The 22,340-nt window shown below is 38.8% G+C and overlaps 1 protein-coding gene across 1 annotated transcript in view; it reads left to right on the top strand.

Annotated features, from left to right (window-relative positions):
• The first annotated feature begins 1,890 nt into the window (after positions 1-1,890).
• Positions 1,891-22,340, top strand: part of LOC139883917 (NADPH-dependent oxidoreductase 2-alkenal reductase-like) — a 30,011-nt gene continuing 9,561 nt past the window's right edge. The window contains exon 1 of the mRNA XM_071868017.1: positions 1,891-2,127. Within this exon, the coding sequence (XP_071724118.1) occupies positions 1,891-2,127 (237 nt within the window). The remainder of the gene's footprint in view (positions 2,128-22,340) is intronic.

The raw sequence follows: 22,340 nt of genomic DNA, 5'->3' as shown, positions 1-22,340 counted from the left end.
TTGCAGATTGAGCATATGCATAATGGTTCACTTGTACATCAAACAAACTATACCGAAAAGCTTTTAAAACATTTTTAAAGACAAAACTATTGGTTGATATATCACTCAATATTGACACTGATCCATTTCATCCCCTTGAAGATCATGAAGATCTTTACGGATCAAAAGTTCCATATCTTAGTGCAATTGGGGTTATTATGTATTTTACAAATTGTACAAGGCCTGACATTTCTTTGCAGTTAATTTGTTGACAAGGTTCAGTTCAACCCCTACAAAAGGACATTGAAATGGGATCAAGCAGATATTTTGATACTCTTGAGGAACTGCTAAGTTAAAATTATTTTATTCTAACGCTTCAAAACAAGATTTGATTGATTATGTATATGCACGTCATTCATCAAATCCTCATAAAGATAAATCTCAAACTCGATATGTATTCCTAAATGGAGGTACCACAAAATCATGGCATTATTAAAATAAACACTTGTTGCAACATCATCAAATCATGACGAAGTGATTGCATTATATGAAACTACTCGAAAATGTGTTTGGTTGAGATCAATGACACAAATCATTATTGATTCTTATGGGCTAGAACGCTATAAAAAGACCAACAACTATCTTCACCAACAACTATATATGAAGATAATGCAGCTTGTATAGTACAAATGAAAGAAGAGTATCAAAAGTGACAGAATAAAATATAAATGCAGACAAGATGCTAAAGCCATAGACGGTCTTAGCAGTCATAAGTTTGATGGGAAAGAACGGTATGTAGGTAAAGCTTAGAAAAAGACTGAAAGGGAATAGGAATTGAAACAACGTTGAGCTAACCATGAAGGAGACTGTAGACAAATCACACGGGCTAAACTTGTACATAAAAGATTTAGATGATACAGTTTCAGATGAAAACCTCATATTCTTCTCATATACTCAAGATCTCATAAAGGCCAACCAGATTGAAATGAGATACGTTCAATCAACAACTCTGCTGATCTTTATACCAAAGCACTGTCAACTGCTATTTCCAGAACACACGTTCACAATATTGGCATGAGTCAAGTTCAAAAGATGTGACGACTCAATGATGTCTACTTGAGGGGGAGTCAACTCCATGCTGCACTCTTTTTCCCTTAGCTAAAGTTTTTTCCCACTGGATTTTCTTTAGCAAGGTTTTTAACGAGGCAGTAACTTATAGTTGATTAGTTGATCTTCAATAAAACAAAATTGATATTCAAGGGGGAGTGTTATAATAATAACAATATTATAACAATGTGGATAGTCAATTTTGTACTAATACTTAGTCAATATTGGGTAGCTTTGTTTTTGTATAAATAGCCATGTATTGCAAGCTAAAACACTTGCACAATTTCTCACACTTACAAAGTGTTTCCTTCTTTCTCTCCATTATCATCTTTGTTCTTACACTTCATTATTAGTATTCTTAATCAAAAATCAAACCACTAAAGGTAGTTATAAGCCTACTGAATTATAACACAATCAAACCATTAAAGGTAGTTATAAGCCTACTGAATTATAACACCTTTAACTTACAAATGTACAACTCTTTTTGCATTATTTTTTTTTAATTACAACCTTAAGGGTTGTAATTAGCATAGCATTTCCCTATAAATTAAAGGGTAAAAATAGAAAGTAGAAAGAAAAAAAAATATGTGTTAGTCATATTTCTTGAATTGTATTTTTTGTCTTGTGATTATTACTACGTATTAAATTGAAAGTGAGGTAGTAGTATTAACGATCATTAATGTGACGATGTCATACCGTTGAGACCCCCAGCTTTGCTCTAGTAAAAAAACACACCCTCGCAATTATTGCCTATATATACAGATTTGTTTGTAGTCTTTGAAGATCAATTCTGGAGAGGCAAAAATGGAAATGGTACAGAGCAAATTCGTCACCATTAAAACACATATTGAAGAAGCACCACAAGAAAGCATGTTTGACATAAAGACACAAACAATTTCTACTTCAATTCAACCTGAAACTAATGATGTTATCGTTAAATGTTTATATTTGTCGATAGACCCTTACCAACTTAATCGCATGAAGTCGAAAAGTTCATCGCAGAATACTGTTGCCGATGCATCCAAAATCACCCCTGGAATGGTAAGCCCATATGCACCCGAATGGATAAGATTTTCAGTTATTTTTGAATGTGAAATCTTGATTTGTATATTTATATTTATATTTTCTAGCTTTTGTTAGAGGGCTTGTTCTTTGTTTATAAAGTTATCATTATCATTATATTTTTTAATTTAAAAAGAAGAAATATCGACTTCACTTTTGATTTGAAGTGTACTTCACGTTTTAAAAAATATATTTGACTTCCAGATATTGATTCAATATTTTAACTGCACTTGCATTCCTAATATTTAGAGGTAATATTTACCAATTTAGTGTAAGTTGGGGTTATAATTGATAATCTAATTGGTTCTTAGAATGTGTAATAACTTTTTCAATTAAGTATTTTGACTCTATAAGTCTCGGATATCACAAAATTCTAATTAAGATAAGAAAATAACAAAATTAAGGTCCATGCAAAAAGATTCTAATCAAAAGTGTACGGAGAATTCTATGTATTTATGTTTTTCGTAATGAAAGCAAATAGGCCAAAACCGATATATTAATTTGACGGTTAAAATGATGGGATGCAACCCTTTATTTTAGCAGAAAAATCTGTTAACGAACAGTTTCATCTTTTTGGTGGAAAAACCGATTGGGAGGCATATTCGTAAATAATAAAGTACCTAAAATTTTTGGGCGCGGGGCGCTGCCCCTCGACCGTGTACTCATTATATATGTAGATATAGTTATATATATGGGATTAATTTAATTTAAATCAATGACATGTTACCTGTTGAAGGAGAAAAATTCATATGAACCGATTTGAATTTTGATGATTCATACCAATTAATATTTTTTTGTGTGCTATATTGTTATTAACTTGGATTGTAAGTAATCTTCGTGCCTGAAACGGAACCGACTCCGGATTGATCTTTGAATCGTGTGAACACTTTCCTAGTCGAATATTTCGACCCAATTAGCCACGGTTACAAGAAGTTTCGATTGGGATAAGACAAAGACTAGATTGTTGTCTTGGCTAAAAGAAAACAATCAAAACAATTGCAGAGATTTATCTTCTAATTGTTTAAGTTGAAAGTGTGTGTGAAAGATTAAAAATCTGGAACCTTTCTCAAATACACAAAGGGTGTATTTATAATGGGTCAAAAGGTTTCTTGAAAAGTCACAACCTTTGATTCATACCCATTAGTGACTTGGAAGTTTACATTCATGTATTTAGACTTAAAATGGTCTAAAAACATGAAAAAAACGCAGTTAAAAATGCCCCGAAACAACCCCAAAACGTTTGGGGTTCGAATGTGCCTTTTGGGTTGAAAATGCACCTTTTCAGCGTGCCCAGTGTTAAGCCGCGCCGCGGGCCCAAGAGCCGCGCCGCGGGATAACAAAGGAAAACACTCCCAAAATGCAAAAAGTCTCGACATGAAAATCATGGCTTAAGCCGCGCCGCGGCTTAAAGCTACTGCACACTAAAATTTTTGTTTAAGCTCATTTTCAAGTGTGTTTAGCCTTTCAAGTCCCGTTTCACATTCTTTCAAGTCCAATTCGCATTCTTTAAGTTCCAAACATTATTACCAAGTCCAAAGTAAACCTCAAACCACCTCACGTTTTACGAACGTGTACTCCACACTCTCCGAATTCGTGTAACGTATCAATGGTTCGAAAACACTTTCAACATAGCAATTCAATCCCTAAAATGTATGTTGGATCATGCTAAAATCACCAACAAATCCCCCCCATTTTAGTATGATCCTTGATTACTAAAATACCAACAATTAGAAACTAATGCATAAGTGTAAATATCACATGGATTGAATTTACACATAGTATATTACACGTGCAAGAATTCGAAAATCAGGGTGCTCTAATAGTTTGAACCCATCAATTCATTTAAAAACCTATCGATAATATACACACTAGTTCCATAATCTCTAACAATACAAACTTGACACTATTAGGAGCCATGTGTCCCAATCCAATCATGAACATATAGAAAACTAAGTCCAAAGCTTTCTTGAAGCGGCTCAACTTCATGTCCACTTAGGTAGCTCTCTTCAATCTTGCTCCTACAATGCAATTTTTCAAGAGAACTATTAAGAAGTTATAAACTTCAACCTCACTTTATCTTGTAGGTCCGAACACATACCTTTGGGATTATATGAAAACATGTGTTCCAATCTTCTCAAAATAAGCTTTCCTCATTGAATTCAGCTCCTAGTGTTGTACTAGAAGGGAATTGGGTATCCCACTTTTGAAAGATTTAGATGGACTTCAATCCTACACCAATAGCCGACTTGTGCACCGAGTCTCTGGCTAGTCCCTTGGTCAAGTGTTCCGCTAGATTTTGTTCCGATCTTACAAAATCAATGGAGATCACTCCATTTGTGATTAATTCACGTACCATGGAATGTCTAACACCCAAGTGTCTAGACTTACCATTATACATGTGACTATATGCCTTAGCCACCGTTGAAGCACTATCACAATGCATACCAATGGGAGGAATGGGATTTGGCCACAAAGGAATTTCATATACCAAATTCCTTAACCACTCGGCTTCATTACCAGCCGCAGCCAATGCAACAAATTCCGACTCCATTGTCGAATTTGTAATACATGTTTGCTTCTTGAAAGCCCATGAAATTGCCCCTCCACCAAGTAGGAATATCCAACCAGTAGTAGAAGAATGATCTTCCATATTGGTTATCCAACTTGCATCCGAATAACCTTCTAAAATGGAAGGAAAGCCAGTATATGTGATACCAAAGTCCTTGGTTCGCTTCAAATACTTAAATACTCTATTCACAGCTTGCCAATGGTGAGAACCCGGGTTACTAGTAAATCTACTCAATTTACCCACAGCATAGGCAATATCCGGTCTAGTGCAAGTCATTGCATACATTAGACACCCTATAGCACTCGAGTATTTAAGTTGATACACAGCCGAACCCGTATTGGGTAAGAGCTTAAGAGTAGGATCAATGGGAGTACTTACCGGGGAGGTATCCTCAAGATTGAACTTCTTTAGGATCTTCTCAATATAATGAATTTGAGTTATCGTGATACCTTTGTCACCACGGATGATCCTTATCCCAAGAATCACATCCGCAACCCCAATATCCTTCATAGAAAACTTAGATGAGAAAAATTGTTTGGTCTTATCAACTTGATCTTGGTTAGTACCAAATATCAACATGTCATCCACATACAAGCAAATAATCACACCATTCCCCATATGATCAAATTTGTTATACACACACTTATTCGATTGGTTGATCATAAAGCCATGAGACAAAATGACATCATCAAACTTTTGATGCCATTGCTTTGGTGCTTGTTTAAGTCCATACAAAGACTTAATCAATTTGCACACCTTCGTCTCTTGTCCCGGCATGACAAAACCTTCCGGTTGTTTCATGTACACCTCCTCCAAATCACCGTTAAGAAAAGCGGTTTTCACATCCATTTGGTGAATAACAAGATTGTGAATCAACGCAAGCGAAATCAACAATCTAATGGTGGTGATACGCGCAACCGGAGCATATGTATCAAAGTAATCAATACCCTCCTTTTGCCTAAAGCCTTGTATGACCAAACGTGCTTTAAACTTGTCAACCGATCCATTAACTTTCATCTTTCTTTTGAAGATCCACTTGTTGCCTAAAGGTTTACAACCGGGAGGCAAATCAACTAGAACCCATGTATTATTTTCCATGATAGAGTCTATCTCGTCACGAATTGCCTCTTTCCAAAAGGCAACGTCACGAGACCTCATAGCCTCATCATATGTCCTCAGATCCTCTTCAATATTATAACAATAATGAAGATGAGATATGACACTATCTTTAGTTCCTTCTGTTGGGATTTAAAAAGTTCACAAAACATTTAAACCATTTAAGAAACAATCAAAGCGTAAGCATGTTTATTACCATTTTGAAACTTGTTAATCTTTAACCATTTAAAGTTAAATCCCAATTAGGATCAAGTCATGAAATATACTTACAAACTAAAAGCAAGAAAATAGTTTATACTTACTCTAAGCTTGTTGGTAAGTGATGAGGATGATGATGATGAATGGAGCTCCAAAAGAATGAAACCTCAAGTTGTTATACCCCAAACTTATGCACCAACACTTTAGCTTTTGGTTAGGAATTAATTAACACTTAAAATGAGCTTGCAAAACAAAGTGAAGAACCCCTTTTGGTCCCTCAAAACTTACGGCCAACAGCAGCAACAATGAGAGAGTTTTGCAATTTTTTTGATATGTTTGAATGCATGTGTGAGTGTAGAACACTGTGTCTTGGTGTTGGTTAATCATGGGTAGTAACTAATAAATAATTGCGTGCTTATTGCAACTCCTATGCCACTCAAATTATCATGTTATAATATAGTTTTTATAAAACTGATTTTATAAAATCAGTTTTTATAAAACTTGATTTTATAAAACACATTTTATAAACTTGTATATTATTTGTTATGTATATTTTATAAAACCAATTTTATAAAATGTAACATAACTTAATTAATTATTTAACCTATAAATAATTAAATCCTTGTTATATAAATTATTCCATAACTTATATACACATATCAAGTAATATTATTTAAGAAACCTTTTCCTTAAAATTCAAGTGTCGCGTATTTAATCAACTATCCATTCGCTAGGATCAAATACGAATAAGGTGTCGGTAAGCTTGTTATTGGGTATGACCCGACTTGGATCATAACATGTTAGCCACATTAATTTAATATGTCTCTCGGGCATACGAAATACCTTCAATCTCCCACTTGCATGAGAAACATAGGAAATTAATGCAAGTGATGGATACCACCTAACGACCGTCCATCACCCCCAATATGTTATGACTTTGTGCCATTCAATAACATCATTCCTTTCGAGCTCCCAACTCGAATATGAATAGGTGAATCTTTTCATTATATCCTTTCATCCTAGATGTCATGTAAAATCCAAGAGACATAGAGTGATCACTCTCTTCTAAATTTAACTTTATCAGGCCTTAGACATCTGACTCTCAACGAATAAGAGGGATAAATTCCGTCTTGACTAAATACGTCCTAGATATACACTATGCACTATACCTGAGCTCTTCCTTATGAACTACCATATTTCAGAATAGCGAAGGAAAGAATCAAGACACAATACTTAGTGAATATCCGAACCCAATATGTGTCTCAGGTCAGAGGATACGATGATATTCACCTTTACTCAAGATTACATGTGATCAACCACAAAGGCTCCATACAGTAAGTCTTGAGAGCGGGTCTTCCAATATTTGTATCCTACAAATATCTATGAACCTTGGTTGTAACCTTGCCCCACATTCATCCCGTGAATGTATACCAATCCAAGTTCATAATAGTCTAAACCTCACACTTGCTCCCACAAATGTGATCGACTACGGAATTTAGAATAATTACTTATTTATGGATAAAATATGCAAAATAGGAACCTGACTCAAGATTAATAAATTAACACCATAATTATATTAATGAGTTTGAACCACTTCATTTCGTAACAATACATAAAACAGATCACAACCAATCACTAGAATATCGAAGCCCTAATGCACTAACATGCCCTTGATGTTTTGCACCATGTAAGAGCTTCGTGAGTGGATCCGCTATATTAAGATCTGTGTGAATAGCTGCTTGTTGACCAATCTGCTGTTCAAGATTATGAATAGCTGCTTGTTGATTTCGAAACATTTGGTCATTCTTTTCATTATTCTGAGTAACGGTAGTGACAAGTTGAGTCTGAGATATCACTAACTTCTCGATCATAGCCTCAAGGTTGGACTTTTTCTCTTCGACCTGTGGTTTCTGAAAATAACCGGGAGCTTGCTGCTGAAAACCTCCACTAGAACCCGGTTGGAACCTCGAACCCTGATTACCTTGCGGATTATAAGGATTATTGAAATTCCTATTAAACTGAGCACGTCCCTGAAACTGATTGTTATTCTGCTGACTAATATAGTTGACCTCTTCTTTCTGATTCATAGTCAAACCCGCATCACAATCTTTGCCCAGATGCAAACCTCCACAGTATTCACAACCAACCTTCATACCATGAATATCCTTGTTCATCTTCTCCAAATTCCTACCAAACGAATCCAACTTAGCACTGATAGACCCAAAATCATCATAAGCACCTGTACCTGTAGTCTCTGTTCTCTTAACTGAAGCAGAATGGAAAGACTCATGATCCTGATGCCACTCATGAGAATAAGCAGCTTGCTTTTCAATGATCTCTAACGCCTCTTCTTCAGTCTTATCCATTAACGTACCACCTGCAGCTTGATCAATACTCTGACGCGTAGGAATATCACAACCTTTGTAGAAAATCTGAACCTTCTGTAAATCATTCAACCCGTGTTGCGGGCACGAGCGTAACAAAGTAGCAAAACGGTCCCAAGCATCAAACAATGTCTCACTGCTCTTTTGTCTAAATTGAGAAATATCTGCTTGAAGTCGAGCAGCTCGAGATGCAGGGAAAAACTTCGACAAAAACTTATCCTCCAAAGTCTCCCAAGATCTAATCGTACCCTCAGGTTGCTTATCTAACCATCTCTTAGCTTCTCCCTTAAGAGTCCAAGGGAAAAGTCTTGTCTTAATTGAAGTGTCGGCAACCTCATGTAGCTTAAACAAGTTACAAACATCATTAAAATTACGAAGATGCTCGTTAGCATCCTCGGTATCTTTGCCATAGAATCGGCAATCAGAAGAAATCAAATTCAGGATCGGCCCTGTAATTTGAAAAGGCTGAGTAATATTCGGTTGAGTAATCGAATTGCCTTGGCCTCCTCGGGTGGCCTTCAACTTTTCCGCCATAGTCTGAGGACGGGGTGCTTCTCCTTCGGCCATTTCTTCAGTTTCTGTAGTATCAGACGAAGCGTAAGAGTCTTCTTCGTTAAAAATTTCAGGTGGTGTCTCGGGCACCACAGTCTCAGAAGTACTACCCAAATTAACGTAAGTATCACCCGATAAAACTGATGAATCCACTGTTAACTTTTGCTTCTGACTTAAAGCTTTAAACAACTCTCTTTCAGGCTCGTCAAATGGTTTAACAATTGGAGAATCTGAAGAACGCGTATGTTGCATGCACTACCTGTAACTGCAAGAACACAGCTAACAAACCGATTAAACGCACCGACTCAATTAGAATTAAATTAAACTAAACAGTTAAAATTAACTAAAACAAACTTAATTTTCAAACTTAATTTTCAACACAACTGTCCCCGGCAGCGGCGCCAAAAACTTGATGTGTGAAATCTAGTATATAAATTTATCACTGGAAATATGCCTGGTTTAAAGATTACTACACACTAACGGGCAGTGTACCCGATCGTGCAATAGTATAAAGATGGTAATTCCAAGATCGTTCCAAGGACAGTATTAACGTGAGAATTAAGTTTGTAAATAAAAGTAAACTAAGTTAAACTATGAAAATCGAAAGTACGAGATAGTTTGTTTTGCGGCTATTTAACGATTAGCCAAATCAAGATAGCTTTGAAAATAAAAGACAATATTTTTGGTTTTTAAGTTTAAATAAAAGAAATGCAGACTCGACAGAAAAATAAAGATATTTGAATTCAATGGATAAAAGAATGTTCGCCTAGATATCCTATTCGCAGTGTTGGATGATTTGTTATTAAGCACTAGTTCTATTAATCAATGCACGCAATTACAGAGTCGGTTTACCCAGAGTTCTCTTTTAGCAAACACATCAAACTAGGACTTATTGGCTTAGGGTTCCCTTTCACCAAAAACTATCTTTCGTTTGTGACTTAGTAACTAACTAATTACAAGATTAAGATTCAATTGGTTACGCGTTCGCTCCACACAATTCACCCCTATTTTGGTTAATTACGTTACCCGGTTTACCCCCTTGGTCCAGTAAGCACCCAATCGGTTAAGACAAATCAATTGGAAATTAGATCACTAAATTGAAACAGGGTTCCCTTTGTTCAAACAAGTTTCACTAATCAACCTAGTAACAATAATTAACACCCACAAGAATGGTTCTTTAATCAAAACTCATAATTAATCATGCATCAATCAATAAAACATTAAAGTGTCATCCAAACACTTGCAAATATTCAATCTAGACAAACATTAAGAGTTTAGCCTACAATCATGGCTGAAATCAAAATAACAATCAAAGACATAGAATAATTCATTGTTGATAACAAAAGAATAAAACTAATTAAAGATTGAATCCTGAAGAACACACGAATCAAGACTTGATTCCGGAATGATTGGTACCTTAGAATGACCTTGAAGATCTCCAAAAATCACCTAAGTTCGTCAAAAAGTGGCTGGAATTCGTCAGGATACGATTATGAATAATTAGGGTTAAATTCGGGCTTAAATACTTGCCAAAATAGCTGAACCGACAGATCTGCCGCGCCGCGACCTTATTTGTCGCGCCGCGACAATACAAAGGAAATTCTGGCCTTGTAAACTCTCTTTCTGATCTGGAATATAGTACAATGTCGCGCCGCGGAGGGCTTTGTCGCGCCGCGACATATAGCTGAAACAGAAAACTTCGACTTTTTGCACACTTTCTTCACTTGAATCATCTAATAACCCAAAATACCTGATAATTACTGAACATATTCATCCTCGGTGCGCCATTATCAATAACATACTAACAAAATGCCTCATAAACATCGTAAATCACCACTTTTCAATAATTGCCTCTTCAAACTCACTTCTTCTCAAAATTACCAAGATAACCGCCAAATCGTATCCAAATGGACCAAAATGTAACCGATATCGCCAATGAAAATGTGTATAAAGTACGCGATATCAAACCACCCCACACTAGAGTTTTGCTTGTCCTCAAGCAATTAAACTCGAAAATTATCTTCTACAATACGATAACGTCTTCAATATGAATGTAGAACCAATGAATCAAGAAACCAACAAGCATCTAGCGTGGGCACGATTTGGCAAAAATAACAACCATGGTTCCCACTTGCATTCCCCCGATGTAACTTCCCAAACCGCAATCAAAATGAATCATTATAATAACCAAAAGTAATCTCGATAACGTACCATAATGATGAATCAGAGAACCTCGAATCATAAGTCTTCAATAGCATCGGGAATCAAGTGGGAACCTAGCACCAAGGAATAAGCAATCGAACACATGTGCCAAGAGAACGTACGGGCTACCCCGCAATTGGTCAAGCCAAGCCTCCCACAGTACCTAACATCGCGAGATGTCGGTAGAAAATAATGTGCTTAGGAGGATACACATTACGTCCGGATATCATCGACGGTTATGAGGTAACCATCTAATCCGTTATGTCAACCATAAAGATTGAGGTTCATCAGACTTAAAAGCTGATATCTTACCTTTCCGGAGGTTATCCACTGGGAATCTGATCAATCACTGACATTTTGTGTATCATGGTGCGCTTCCCATTAAGCTAGCAAATCTCCCTCATTGAGATAAGCTTCGACTACCAGTTTCCCTGTTTGATGTTGAGGCCTGGTGGATTTCCAGTCGATTTTAGCAATGACTTTTCAAGACTTTTCGTCACCCTACAACTGGTCTGGACTACGACTTCTGAAATGAATCAGCAAGTGTGTCGTTCGGGAGACTTGACTCCCTTTAGGATGGAGTGGATTCATCCTGTATGGTCATAAAAGGTGGTCGAGCGCATACATTGTCCTTGTTAGGAGAAACAATGAAGACCGCCCTATAAAGTTTTCGATCTAGCGTATGGCCCGGCTTCGACCACACGATCCAATCACCGTTCATACGGTTGACACCCGTTTTTGTACAAGTGACCTACGTATGAACTGTCTGTTCATGTAGGATTTCACATTCAAAATAATGAACGTGTTTCCTCTAAAGTACCTCATCGTGAAATGATGGGTAATGAAATGGTACGCCTTTAGAGGAAAACGTACCAAGTAGGACTATCGGAAGACTTTACTTCCTTATGAGTGGATTTGAGTCACTCGGAAGTGCCAATCTGTTTCAATTGACACCGGTTTTAAAATTCCCGAAAACCTTCGGGTTCCATAGCTTTTGGCTATGGGTTGTGTTGTCTAAGCAAACACAAGCACGTAGCTATTGCTCCTGAAAAGGACAGCACTGGTGAAGCTCAAGGCTCCTCTTCCCACAGTATCACATCATTAAATGATGTAATAATAAAATGATATAGTTTCGGAAGTATGCTATACCAAGTAACCAAAAGTTTTTGATCTGGCACGTGATTCGGTCACAATCACGCTATGCAATCACCGCTCTCTCACGGTTTACACCCGTTTTGGTACAGGTGACCTACTATTTAGTTCCCCGAACTAGTAGGATTTCATGTTCAATGGTAATGAACATGTGGAACAACTTTGGCTTCGTTAAACATAATGAAATAAATACCAAGCCAACTCTTAAACAAAGGTTTTGGTCGAATTTTTAACTATTTTTATATTTTTTTTTCTTTTTCACTAACTAATTTTTCCAATTTTTTTTTACGACCAAAACCCCGTGAAACGTCAAGTCTTTTAAATGTCAAAACCAAAATAATGATGATTCTATTAATAACCAACCCGAGAGATTTTACATCCCCCACCCCACACTTGAGATCAAGTAATGTCCCCATTATTTGAGATCAAAAATGGATTAAAATCAAAAGGGTAAGAAAAATAAAAACTTATCGAGCTTAACCACAGATCGTGGAATGACAGTGACAGATGGCGCTGAACTGACTGCCAGCATAAGAACATCGTCCATTCCCGATTCTCACACAAATATCATCACTCAAGTAGTTTTGCTGAACTTAATGCCAGACTTGAAAAACCGTTTCTCCAACACACCTAAGAAAAAGCAAAACACACCAAATACATAAATGGGAACAAGGTGGTACCACCCGGTACCGAAACGCCTTGCCCCAAATAGGTCTCAAAGTACATCATACGAAAAATAAAAATAGTCTAGTACAACCAAATCGAAAAGAAAATAGTCTTAAACCAATACAACAAGATCAACGGGCACGCAGGCCCTCATCACTGAAACCCGTCATACGGCCAGCTGCCGTACGGGTACTGCTGCTCATATCTGCGCTGGGCATCCTGAAATCTCTCCCTCTCATCATAAATCGGGGCCTGAACACGTGGCCGAACATCACTGCGATAGTAGACTGGTTGCTGAGCGATGGTACCAAAATAATTCTCTGGATCATGGTAATAGAGGCGATCGTTGTGGCGTTGCCAGTCATTACCGTATGCAATCCACTGCTGATCATGGTTTATCTCATCTAACCTTTCCTCCTGCCTAGAATTACTCATCTCTATTCTCTGTTGGCTCGCCCACATTCTGTTATCATGTTCCCGCTGATCACTCCGGAAATCACTAAACCCACTCGACATACCAACCTGTATATTACCCACTGATGAAACCAAACCATCCCAAATTTCTTGGGAAATTCCCCATTGCTGCTCACCCCCAGCTTGCACATTTGGAGCAACCGGCTCCGGCTCATTTACACCCTGATTAGCACCCCCAACCTCGGGTGCTTGTGGCTCAACAAACGGCACCACAACATCTCGACTCTCATTCCACATAACGAAATTCGCATTAAAATAAAACCTTAGATTAAAAGGTTTCATAATCTGCAGCTGATCAGTCAATCTGGTACACATGCTGAAATCTATATTGAAAAACTTTGCAATTCGCGTAACATAATGGCCACCAAGAATTGGCCGTGTGGCTCGAATCTCTCGTGAATGATTTGACAAATATGTGCCAATAAGATTGCACAAATCCACATGTGCACCTCGCGTATACCTAAACAAAATCCATAGCTCGGTGGAATTTACTTTATCATTCCCATTCCGTCGGGCACAAAAAGTACTTGATAAAAGCTTTTGAAACAACCGTAAGTCTTTTCGTTGAATATCAGAGCCCTTGGATTCATTTGACACAAAAGGCACCAAACCCGATATTTCCTCCCAAAAATCACGCTCAAGATAGCCTTCCTGATTACCAATAAACTCTGTCTCCTGTAAATACCGTTTCAAAAGATTATCGGTCCACCCTTCAAACAAATTCAACGCTCGCGCTAAATCGAATCGACTCATCGCTCTTCTCTCGCCCCCCAATCGAAAAGTTAAGAACCCTTTATCTTCCCCATTTCGTCTAGTACGAAAGCTAAGAGAGGAGAAAAATTCAACAATTAATTCCCTATAAAGATCCTCTCTTAGGGACATAGCGCGTTCCCATGCATCTAGTTCGAACCCACAATAAGACAACGACAACATGGAAGCAATCTCCTCTTTAACCTCATCAGATGCTCTGTCTAACTCATCCCAGCTGAAGAACCAAGTAGCTTGGATGTTTCGAACCGAAATAAATGCATAGTATTGAGGAAATTCTTCCTGAACTGTTTCCAACCACACTTCCGGGTCGGTTCGTCGTTCTTCCTCCATACGGGCCTGAGCCGTGGAGGATGATGGTGCACTAGCTCTGCTTCTCTGCACAAATTAAACAAAAACAAATCCAAACACAAACATTGAAGAGTTAGCGTTAAGCGAAATCAACATGTTCCACATACTTGCATCAATTGTCATCAAACTCGTTTCAACTTCAATTAAACATTTAAACAATAGCAAGTATCCAAAACATATGTTTGTGTTTCATGTATCACATTCAAACTAATTCCAAAACTCTTATAGCATAAATGTGTTTCTTTAAACAACTAACTTTAAACTCCATATAACAAACTTCATCATATCAACCATCCAATTACATCAAGATTAAACAACTCCACATTCAAATAGTCATCTCATTAATCACAAAAACTCAACAAACTTAACCAATTCCAAATTCTCACATGAAACCCGCCCAAATTACCCCACACTATCTTAAAACATACCATCATTAACAATCAACACCCTTTCAAACAAAATCCCCAAATATTTAACATGAAATTCGAATTTAATCACTACCATAATTTCAAGAATCAATATCATGCATAATCAACACAATAAATCATGAAGAAACACAATAATATCAAATTCCTCAACAATTAATTCATATTAAAGCATAAAAGATTCAATTAAACATAACCCCTTAAATTTTCAAACATGAACCCTAAAATTAACAAGATTAATCAAGATTAATGAAAGAAAAAGCAAGAGATTAGTTAAAATCGGACCTTAACCGGCATGATGTAGCAATTAATTGAAGAAATTAAGAAGTGATTTGGGTAATTGAATTTAGGGTTTGAAAAGCCTTAGGTGTTCTTGAGATAAGTGTGTGATAATATGTGGTGTAAAACTGATGCATATACCCTAAAAAGGGTCAAATTCGCGACGGGTCATGTAATTATTCGGGTTGGCCCATTTAACTTTAAACAAAACCGGGGGTTCAGTATCTGGTCGCGTGATTCGTCGCGCCGCGATGTTAACTGCCGCGCCGCGGCAGTACACTACCCCTGATGGTTAATTCTTTTGAGAAACGTGAATCCCCAAACCAATGATACCTCGCGCCGCGACCAAAATTGCCGCGACGCGGTAATACACATATTTAAATATCATCTTTAAGTCCCTTTCTGTTTCCAACCTACGCACTTCTCCGCGCCGCGAAGGCCGTTGCCGCGACGCGGCAATACAAAGGGAACAGCCACTTCGTTTTTTTTTACTTAATTAACAACCATTAATTAACCTTAAACCTCAAAACCAACTAGCAATCAGTAAAAACCAATCATTTAGCATTTTAGACTCAGCGAACCCGTGATCTTAGCAAATTATACAAACTATACAACAATGTGAACCTTATTTAACGAGTCGTTCACGCGACTCGTCCCCAACTTCAAGTGGCGTTAGGATCGGGTTCAACGCGAACCTCATCATTAATCTCCAACGGACCCTCAAAATACTTCTTCACGCGATGTCCGTTAACCTTAAAGGTGCTACCATTTGCATTTATTAACTCAATCGTACCGTATGGGTACACCTTAACAACCTCAAATGGTCCCGTCCACCGGGACTTAAGTTTTCCCGGTAAAAGTTTTAATCTAGAGTTAAACAAAAGCACTCGGTCGCCTTCGTTAAACTCTTTCGGACCCTTCAACTTCTTATCATGCCATTGCTTGGTCTTTTCTTTATAGATCAACGAATTCTCATACGCATCAAGGCGTAATTCACCAAGCTCGTTCAATTGCCCCGCCCTTAGGCGTCCGGCTTCCTTCAAGTCTAAATTGCACTTTTGAAGTGCCCACATAGCTTTATGCTCAATCTCCAACGGGAGATGGCACGCTTTCCCATAAACCAACCGATAAGGAGTGGTACCAAGTGGCGTTTTGAAGGCGGTTCTAAACGCCCACAAAGCTTCATCGAGCTTATTTGCCCACTCCTTCGGATTCGAACCCACAGTTTTCTCAAGAATACTTTTAAGAGCTCGATTGGTATTCTCAACTTGTCCGCTCGTTTGGGGATGGTATGAAGTAGAAACTTTATGGATAACTCCATATCGCTTCAATACCTTCTCCATTTGAGCGTTACAAAAATGAGTACCCCTATCACTAATTAAAGCTTTAGGAGTTCCAAATCGAGAGAATAAACGCTTAAGGAACGAAATCACAACTCGTGCATCATTTGTGGGTAAAGCTTGCGCTTCGGCCCATTTAGACACGTAGTCAATGGCAACGAGTATGTAACTATAATTCTGAGATTTCGGAAATGGCCCCATAAAGTCAATTCCCCAAACGTCAAATACTTCGCAAACTTGGATGCTTTGTTGAGGCATCTCATCACGTTTGGTGACTTTACCGGCCCTTTGGCATGAATCACAAGACTTACAAACTAGGTGGGCATCTTTGAAGATTGTCGGCCAATAAAAGCCGGCATCATAGACTTTACGCCCCGTAATTTGGGGTCCAAAATGCCCACCGGTAGGCCCACTATGGCACTCGGTTAGAATTCGCATACACTCATCACCGGAAACACACCGGCGGATAACTCCATCGGGACAACAACGAAAAAGATAGGGATCCTCCCAGAAATAGTACTTAAGGTCACTGAAGAATTTCTTCCTCTTTTGATGTGACCACCCTTTCTCCAAGAATCTCCCAACGAGATAATTAGCTATGTCCACGTACCACGGCTCATCAACCTTATCCACCTTCATGAGATATTCGCAGGGAAAATCATCATGAATGGTCGTCTCATCGAGAACCTCACGGGAGGGGTTCTCAAGACGTGAAAGGTGATCGGCCGCCAAATTTTCAGCACCCTTTTTATCCCGGATCTCCACATCAAATTCTTGCAAAAGCAAGATCCATCTAAGAAGTCATGGTTTTGCATCCGGTTTAGCAAAAAGGTACTTTAGAGCAGAATGGTCCGTAAAGACAATAGTCTTAGATAAGACTAAGTAGGACCGGAACTTATCAAACGAAAAGACCACCGCAAGGAGCTCTTTTTCAGTGGTAGTATAATTTAATTGCGCTCCTTGCAAGGTCTTGCTTGCATAGTAGATGGGTCGGAAATGCTTCTCGACCCTTTGACCCAAAACTGAGCCAACAGCGAAATCAGATGCATCGCACATAAGCTCGAACGGAAGGGACCAATTCGGAGCAATTATGATTGGCGCATTGATGAGTTTCTCCTTCAAAAGCTCGAATGCCTTTTGGCATTCGTCGGAGAATTTCCACGGGGTGTCCTTTTCAAGGAGTTTATTCATCGGGTTGGCAATCTTAGAAAAATCTTTAATGAATCGCCGGTAAAAACCGGCGTGCCCGAGAAAACTCCTAACACCCTTAACATCGGTAGGGGGTGGAAGGTTCTTAATAGCGGTAACCTTTGCGGGATCCACCTATATACCGTTTTTAGAAATCTTGTGCCCGAGAACGATGCCCCCTTGAACCATGAAATGGCACTTCTCCCAGTTGAGCACAAGATTAGATTTTTCGCACCTGACCAACATCCGTTCTAAATTAAGAAGGCATGAATCGAAAGTGTCACCGAAGACCGAGAAGTCATCCATGAACACCTCCATGCAATCTTCGATCATGTCATGGAATATGGCCATCATGCACCTTTGAAAAGTGGCCGGAGCATTGCAAAGGCCAAAGGGCATGCGTCGATATGAGAACGTGCCATACGGGCACGTGAAAGTAGTCTTCTCTTGGTCCTCGGGCGAGATAGGAATTTGAAAATAGCCCGAGAAACCATCGAGAAAGCAATAGAAACTGTTTCCCGCCAACCTCTCTAGCATTTGATCCATGAAAGGTAGCGGGAAGTGGTCTTTACGTGTAGCGTCGTTCAACTTACGGTAGTCGATACAAACACGCCACCCCGTGACAGTCCGCGTGGAAATTAACTCATTTTTATCATTGGTGGTAACAGTCATACCACCTTTCTTAGGTACACAGTGTACCGGGCTAATCCACGGACTGTCAGAGATCGGGTAAATCAGACCTGCATCAAGGAGCTTAATGATTTCTTTCTTCACGACATCTTGCATGTGCGGGTTCAACCTCCTTTGGCGTTGCACCACGGGTTTGGAGTTATCCTCCATTAGAATCCTGTGGGTGCAATAGGAGGGACTAATACCCTTAATGTCGTGAATCTTCCATGCAATGGCCGGTTTATGGGCCTTTAGCATGGTTACAAGCTCAGTTTTCTGACCTGCTGAAAGAGAAGAAGAAATAATTACCGGAAGCTTAGATTCCTCATGCAAGTAAGCGTATTCCAAATGATCTGGAAGTGGCTTCAATTCAAGCTCGGGAGGTTCTTCAATTGAAGACTTGCTCCGGTAATTTGAATCACGTTCGAGTTCTTTGAACTCCTCTTCAGTCGGCTCATAGCCGTTTTCCATCAAGGTGGTTAAAAGATCCACCTCCTCAACCTGCACATCCTCATCAATCTCAACCAATGAGCACTCTCCTGAACCCTGTAACTCTGGGAACTCCTGCAAAAACTCAGACTGGACATTCACAGTGTTAAGAAAATAACATGTATCATCAGTGTAACCAGGGTATTTCAAAGCATGGTCGATTGAGAATGTTGCACTCAAATCATCTATCCTAAGGGTCAACTTTTGGCCATACACATCAATCATACACCTAGCAGTATTTAAGAATGGCCGACCCAAAATTAGTGGAATCCTTTCATCCACTTCCATATCCAAAACCACAAAATCCGCCGGAAAAACTAACGACCCGGTCTTTACTAGCATATTCTCTATGATTCCACGAGGGAATTTAATAGAGCGGTCGGCTAGCTGCACAGCCATACGCGTGGGTTTTAACTCCCCGGGGTCTAGCTTTAAGTAAATAGAATAAGGCATTAAATTAATGCTAGCCCCCAAATCCGCCAAAGCCCTCATACAGTCCAAATTACCAAGTAAACAAGGAATGGTAAAACTTCCAGGATCTTCAAGCTTCTCGGGAAGCTTGTTTGCAACAACCGCTGAGCATGCGGCATTCAACCTGACTGAAGACACGTTCTTCAGCTTCTGCCTGTTAGTCAGCAAATCCTTAAGAAACCTCGCATACTTAGGCACACCTGCAATAACATCAATAAAAGGCATATTTATGTTAACTTTTTTAATCAAGTCCATGAACTTGGACTTTTCGGCCTCTAGCTTCTCCAATCGCTGTTTCCTCGGGAATGGGAGCGGTGGTTGATACTCTCTAACTACCGGTTTAGCAGCAACAGTAACCGGTTCCTTAACAACTTTTTCAGCCACCTGTTCCGGCTCCTTTTCCCTTTCCGGTTCACTTTCAACAACCGGCTCACTATCATTAACTAACGGTACCCTCAAATCATACTCGTCGGGCTTCCTCGGTGGATGATACGCTAAACCACTTCGGGTGGTGATAGCATTAACATGCCCGTTTTTCGGGTTAGTATCCGTCTTGCTCGGTAACTCCCCCGGTTTTCTCTCACTATTCTTATTAGCAAGTTGACCAATCTGCTGTTCAAGATTATGAATAGCTGCTTGTTGATTTCGAAACATTTGGTCATTCTTTTCATTATTCTGAGTAACGGTAGTGACAAGTTGAGTCTGAGATATCACTAACTTCTCGATCATAGCCTCAAGGTTGGACTTTTTCTCTTCGACCTGTGGTTTCTGAAAATAACCGGGAGCTTGCTGCTGAAAACCTCCACTAGAACCCGGTTGGAACCTCGAACCCTGATTACCTTGCGGATTATAAGGATTATTGAAATTCCTATTAAACTGAGCACGTCCCTGAAACTGATTGTTATTCTGCTGACTAATATAGTTGACCTCTTCTTTCTGATTCATAGTCAAACCCGCATCACAATCTTTGCCCAGATGCAAACCTCCACAGTATTCACAACCAACCTTCATACCATGAATATCCTTGTTCATCTTCTCCAAATTCCTACCAAACGAATCCAACTTAGCACTGATAGACCCAAAATCATCATAAGCACCTGTACCTGTAGTCTCTGTTCTCTTAACTGAAGCAGAATGGAAAGACTCATGATCCTGATGCCACTCATGAGAATAAGCAGCTTGCTTTTCAATGATCTCTAACGCCTCTTCTTCAGTCTTATCCATTAACGTACCACCTGCAGCTTGATCAATACTCTGACGCGTAGGAATATCACAACCTTTGTAGAAAATCTGAACCTTCTGTAAATCATTCAACCCGTGTTGCGGGCACGAGCGTAACAAAGTAGCAAAACGGTCCCAAGCATCAAACAATGTCTCACTGCTCTTTTGTCTAAATTGAGAAATATCTGCTTGAAGTCGAGCAGCTCGAGATGCAGGGAAAAACTTCGACAAAAACTTATCCTCCAAAGTCTCCCAAGATCTAATCGTACCCTCAGGTTGCTTATCTAACCATCTCTTAGCTTCTCCCTTAAGAGTCCAAGGGAAAAGTCTTGTCTTAATTGAAGTGTCGGCAACCTCATGTAGCTTAAACAAGTTACAAACATCATTAAAATTACGAAGATGCTCGTTAGCATCCTCGGTATCTTTGCCATAGAATCGGCAATCAGAAGAAATCAAATTCAGGATCGGCCCTGTAATTTGAAAAGGCTGAGTAATATTCGGTTGAGTAATCGAATTGCCTTGGCCTCCTCGGGTGGCCTTCAACTTTTCCGCCATAGTCTGAGGACGGGGTGCTTCTCCTTCGGCCATTTCTTCAGTTTCTGTAGTATCAGACGAAGCGTAAGAGTCTTCTTCGTTAAAAATTTCAGGTGGTGTCTCGGGCACCACAGTCTCAGAAGTACTACCCAAATTAACGTAAGTATCACCCGATAAAACTGATGAATCCACTGTTAACTTTTGCTTCTGACTTAAAGCTTTAAACAACTCTCTTTCAGGCTCGTCAAATGGTTTAACAATTGGAGAATCTGAAGAACGCGTATGTTGCATGCACTACCTGTAACTGCAAGAACACAGCTAACAAACCGATTAAACGCACCGACTCAATTAGAATTAAATTAAACTAAACAGTTAAAATTAACTAAAACAAACTTAATTTTCAAACTTAATTTTCAACACAACTGTCCCCGGCAGCGGCGCCAAAAACTTGATGTGTGAAATCTAGTATATAAATTTATCACTGGAAATATGCCTGGTTTAAAGATTACTACACACTAACGGGCAGTGTACCCGATCGTGCAATAGTATAAAGATGGTAATTCCAAGATCGTTCCAAGGACAGTATTAACGTGAGAATTAAGTTTGTAAATAAAAGTAAACTAAGTTAAACTATGAAAATCGAAAGTACGAGATAGTTTGTTTTGCGGCTATTTAACGATTAGCCAAATCAAGATAGCTTTGAAAATAAAAGACAATATTTTTGGTTTTTAAGTTTAAATAAAAGAAATGCAGACTCGACAGAAAAATAAAGATATTTGAATTCAATGGATAAAAGAATGTTCGCCTAGATATCCTATTCGCAGTGTTGGATGATTTGTTATTAAGCACTAGTTCTATTAATCAATGCACGCAATTACAGAGTCGGTTTACCCAGAGTTCTCTTTTAGCAAACACATCAAACTAGGACTTATTGGCTTAGGGTTCCCTTTCACCAAAAACTATCTTTCGTTTGTGACTTAGTAACTAACTAATTACAAGATTAAGATTCAATTGGTTACGCGTTCGCTCCACACAATTCACCCCTATTTTGGTTAATTACGTTACCCGGTTTACCCCCTTGGTCCAGTAAGCACCCAATCGGTTAAGACAAATCAATTGGAAATTAGATCACTAAATTGAAACA

The sequence above is a fragment of the Rutidosis leptorrhynchoides genome, chromosome 1 (genome assembly GCF_046630445.1).
Source record: "Rutidosis leptorrhynchoides isolate AG116_Rl617_1_P2 chromosome 1, CSIRO_AGI_Rlap_v1, whole genome shotgun sequence".
Lineage (NCBI taxonomy): Eukaryota > Viridiplantae > Streptophyta > Magnoliopsida > Asterales > Asteraceae > Rutidosis > Rutidosis leptorrhynchoides.
The sequence above is the reverse complement of the archived record's forward strand: the minus strand, read 5'-3'. Positions and strand labels throughout refer to the sequence as shown.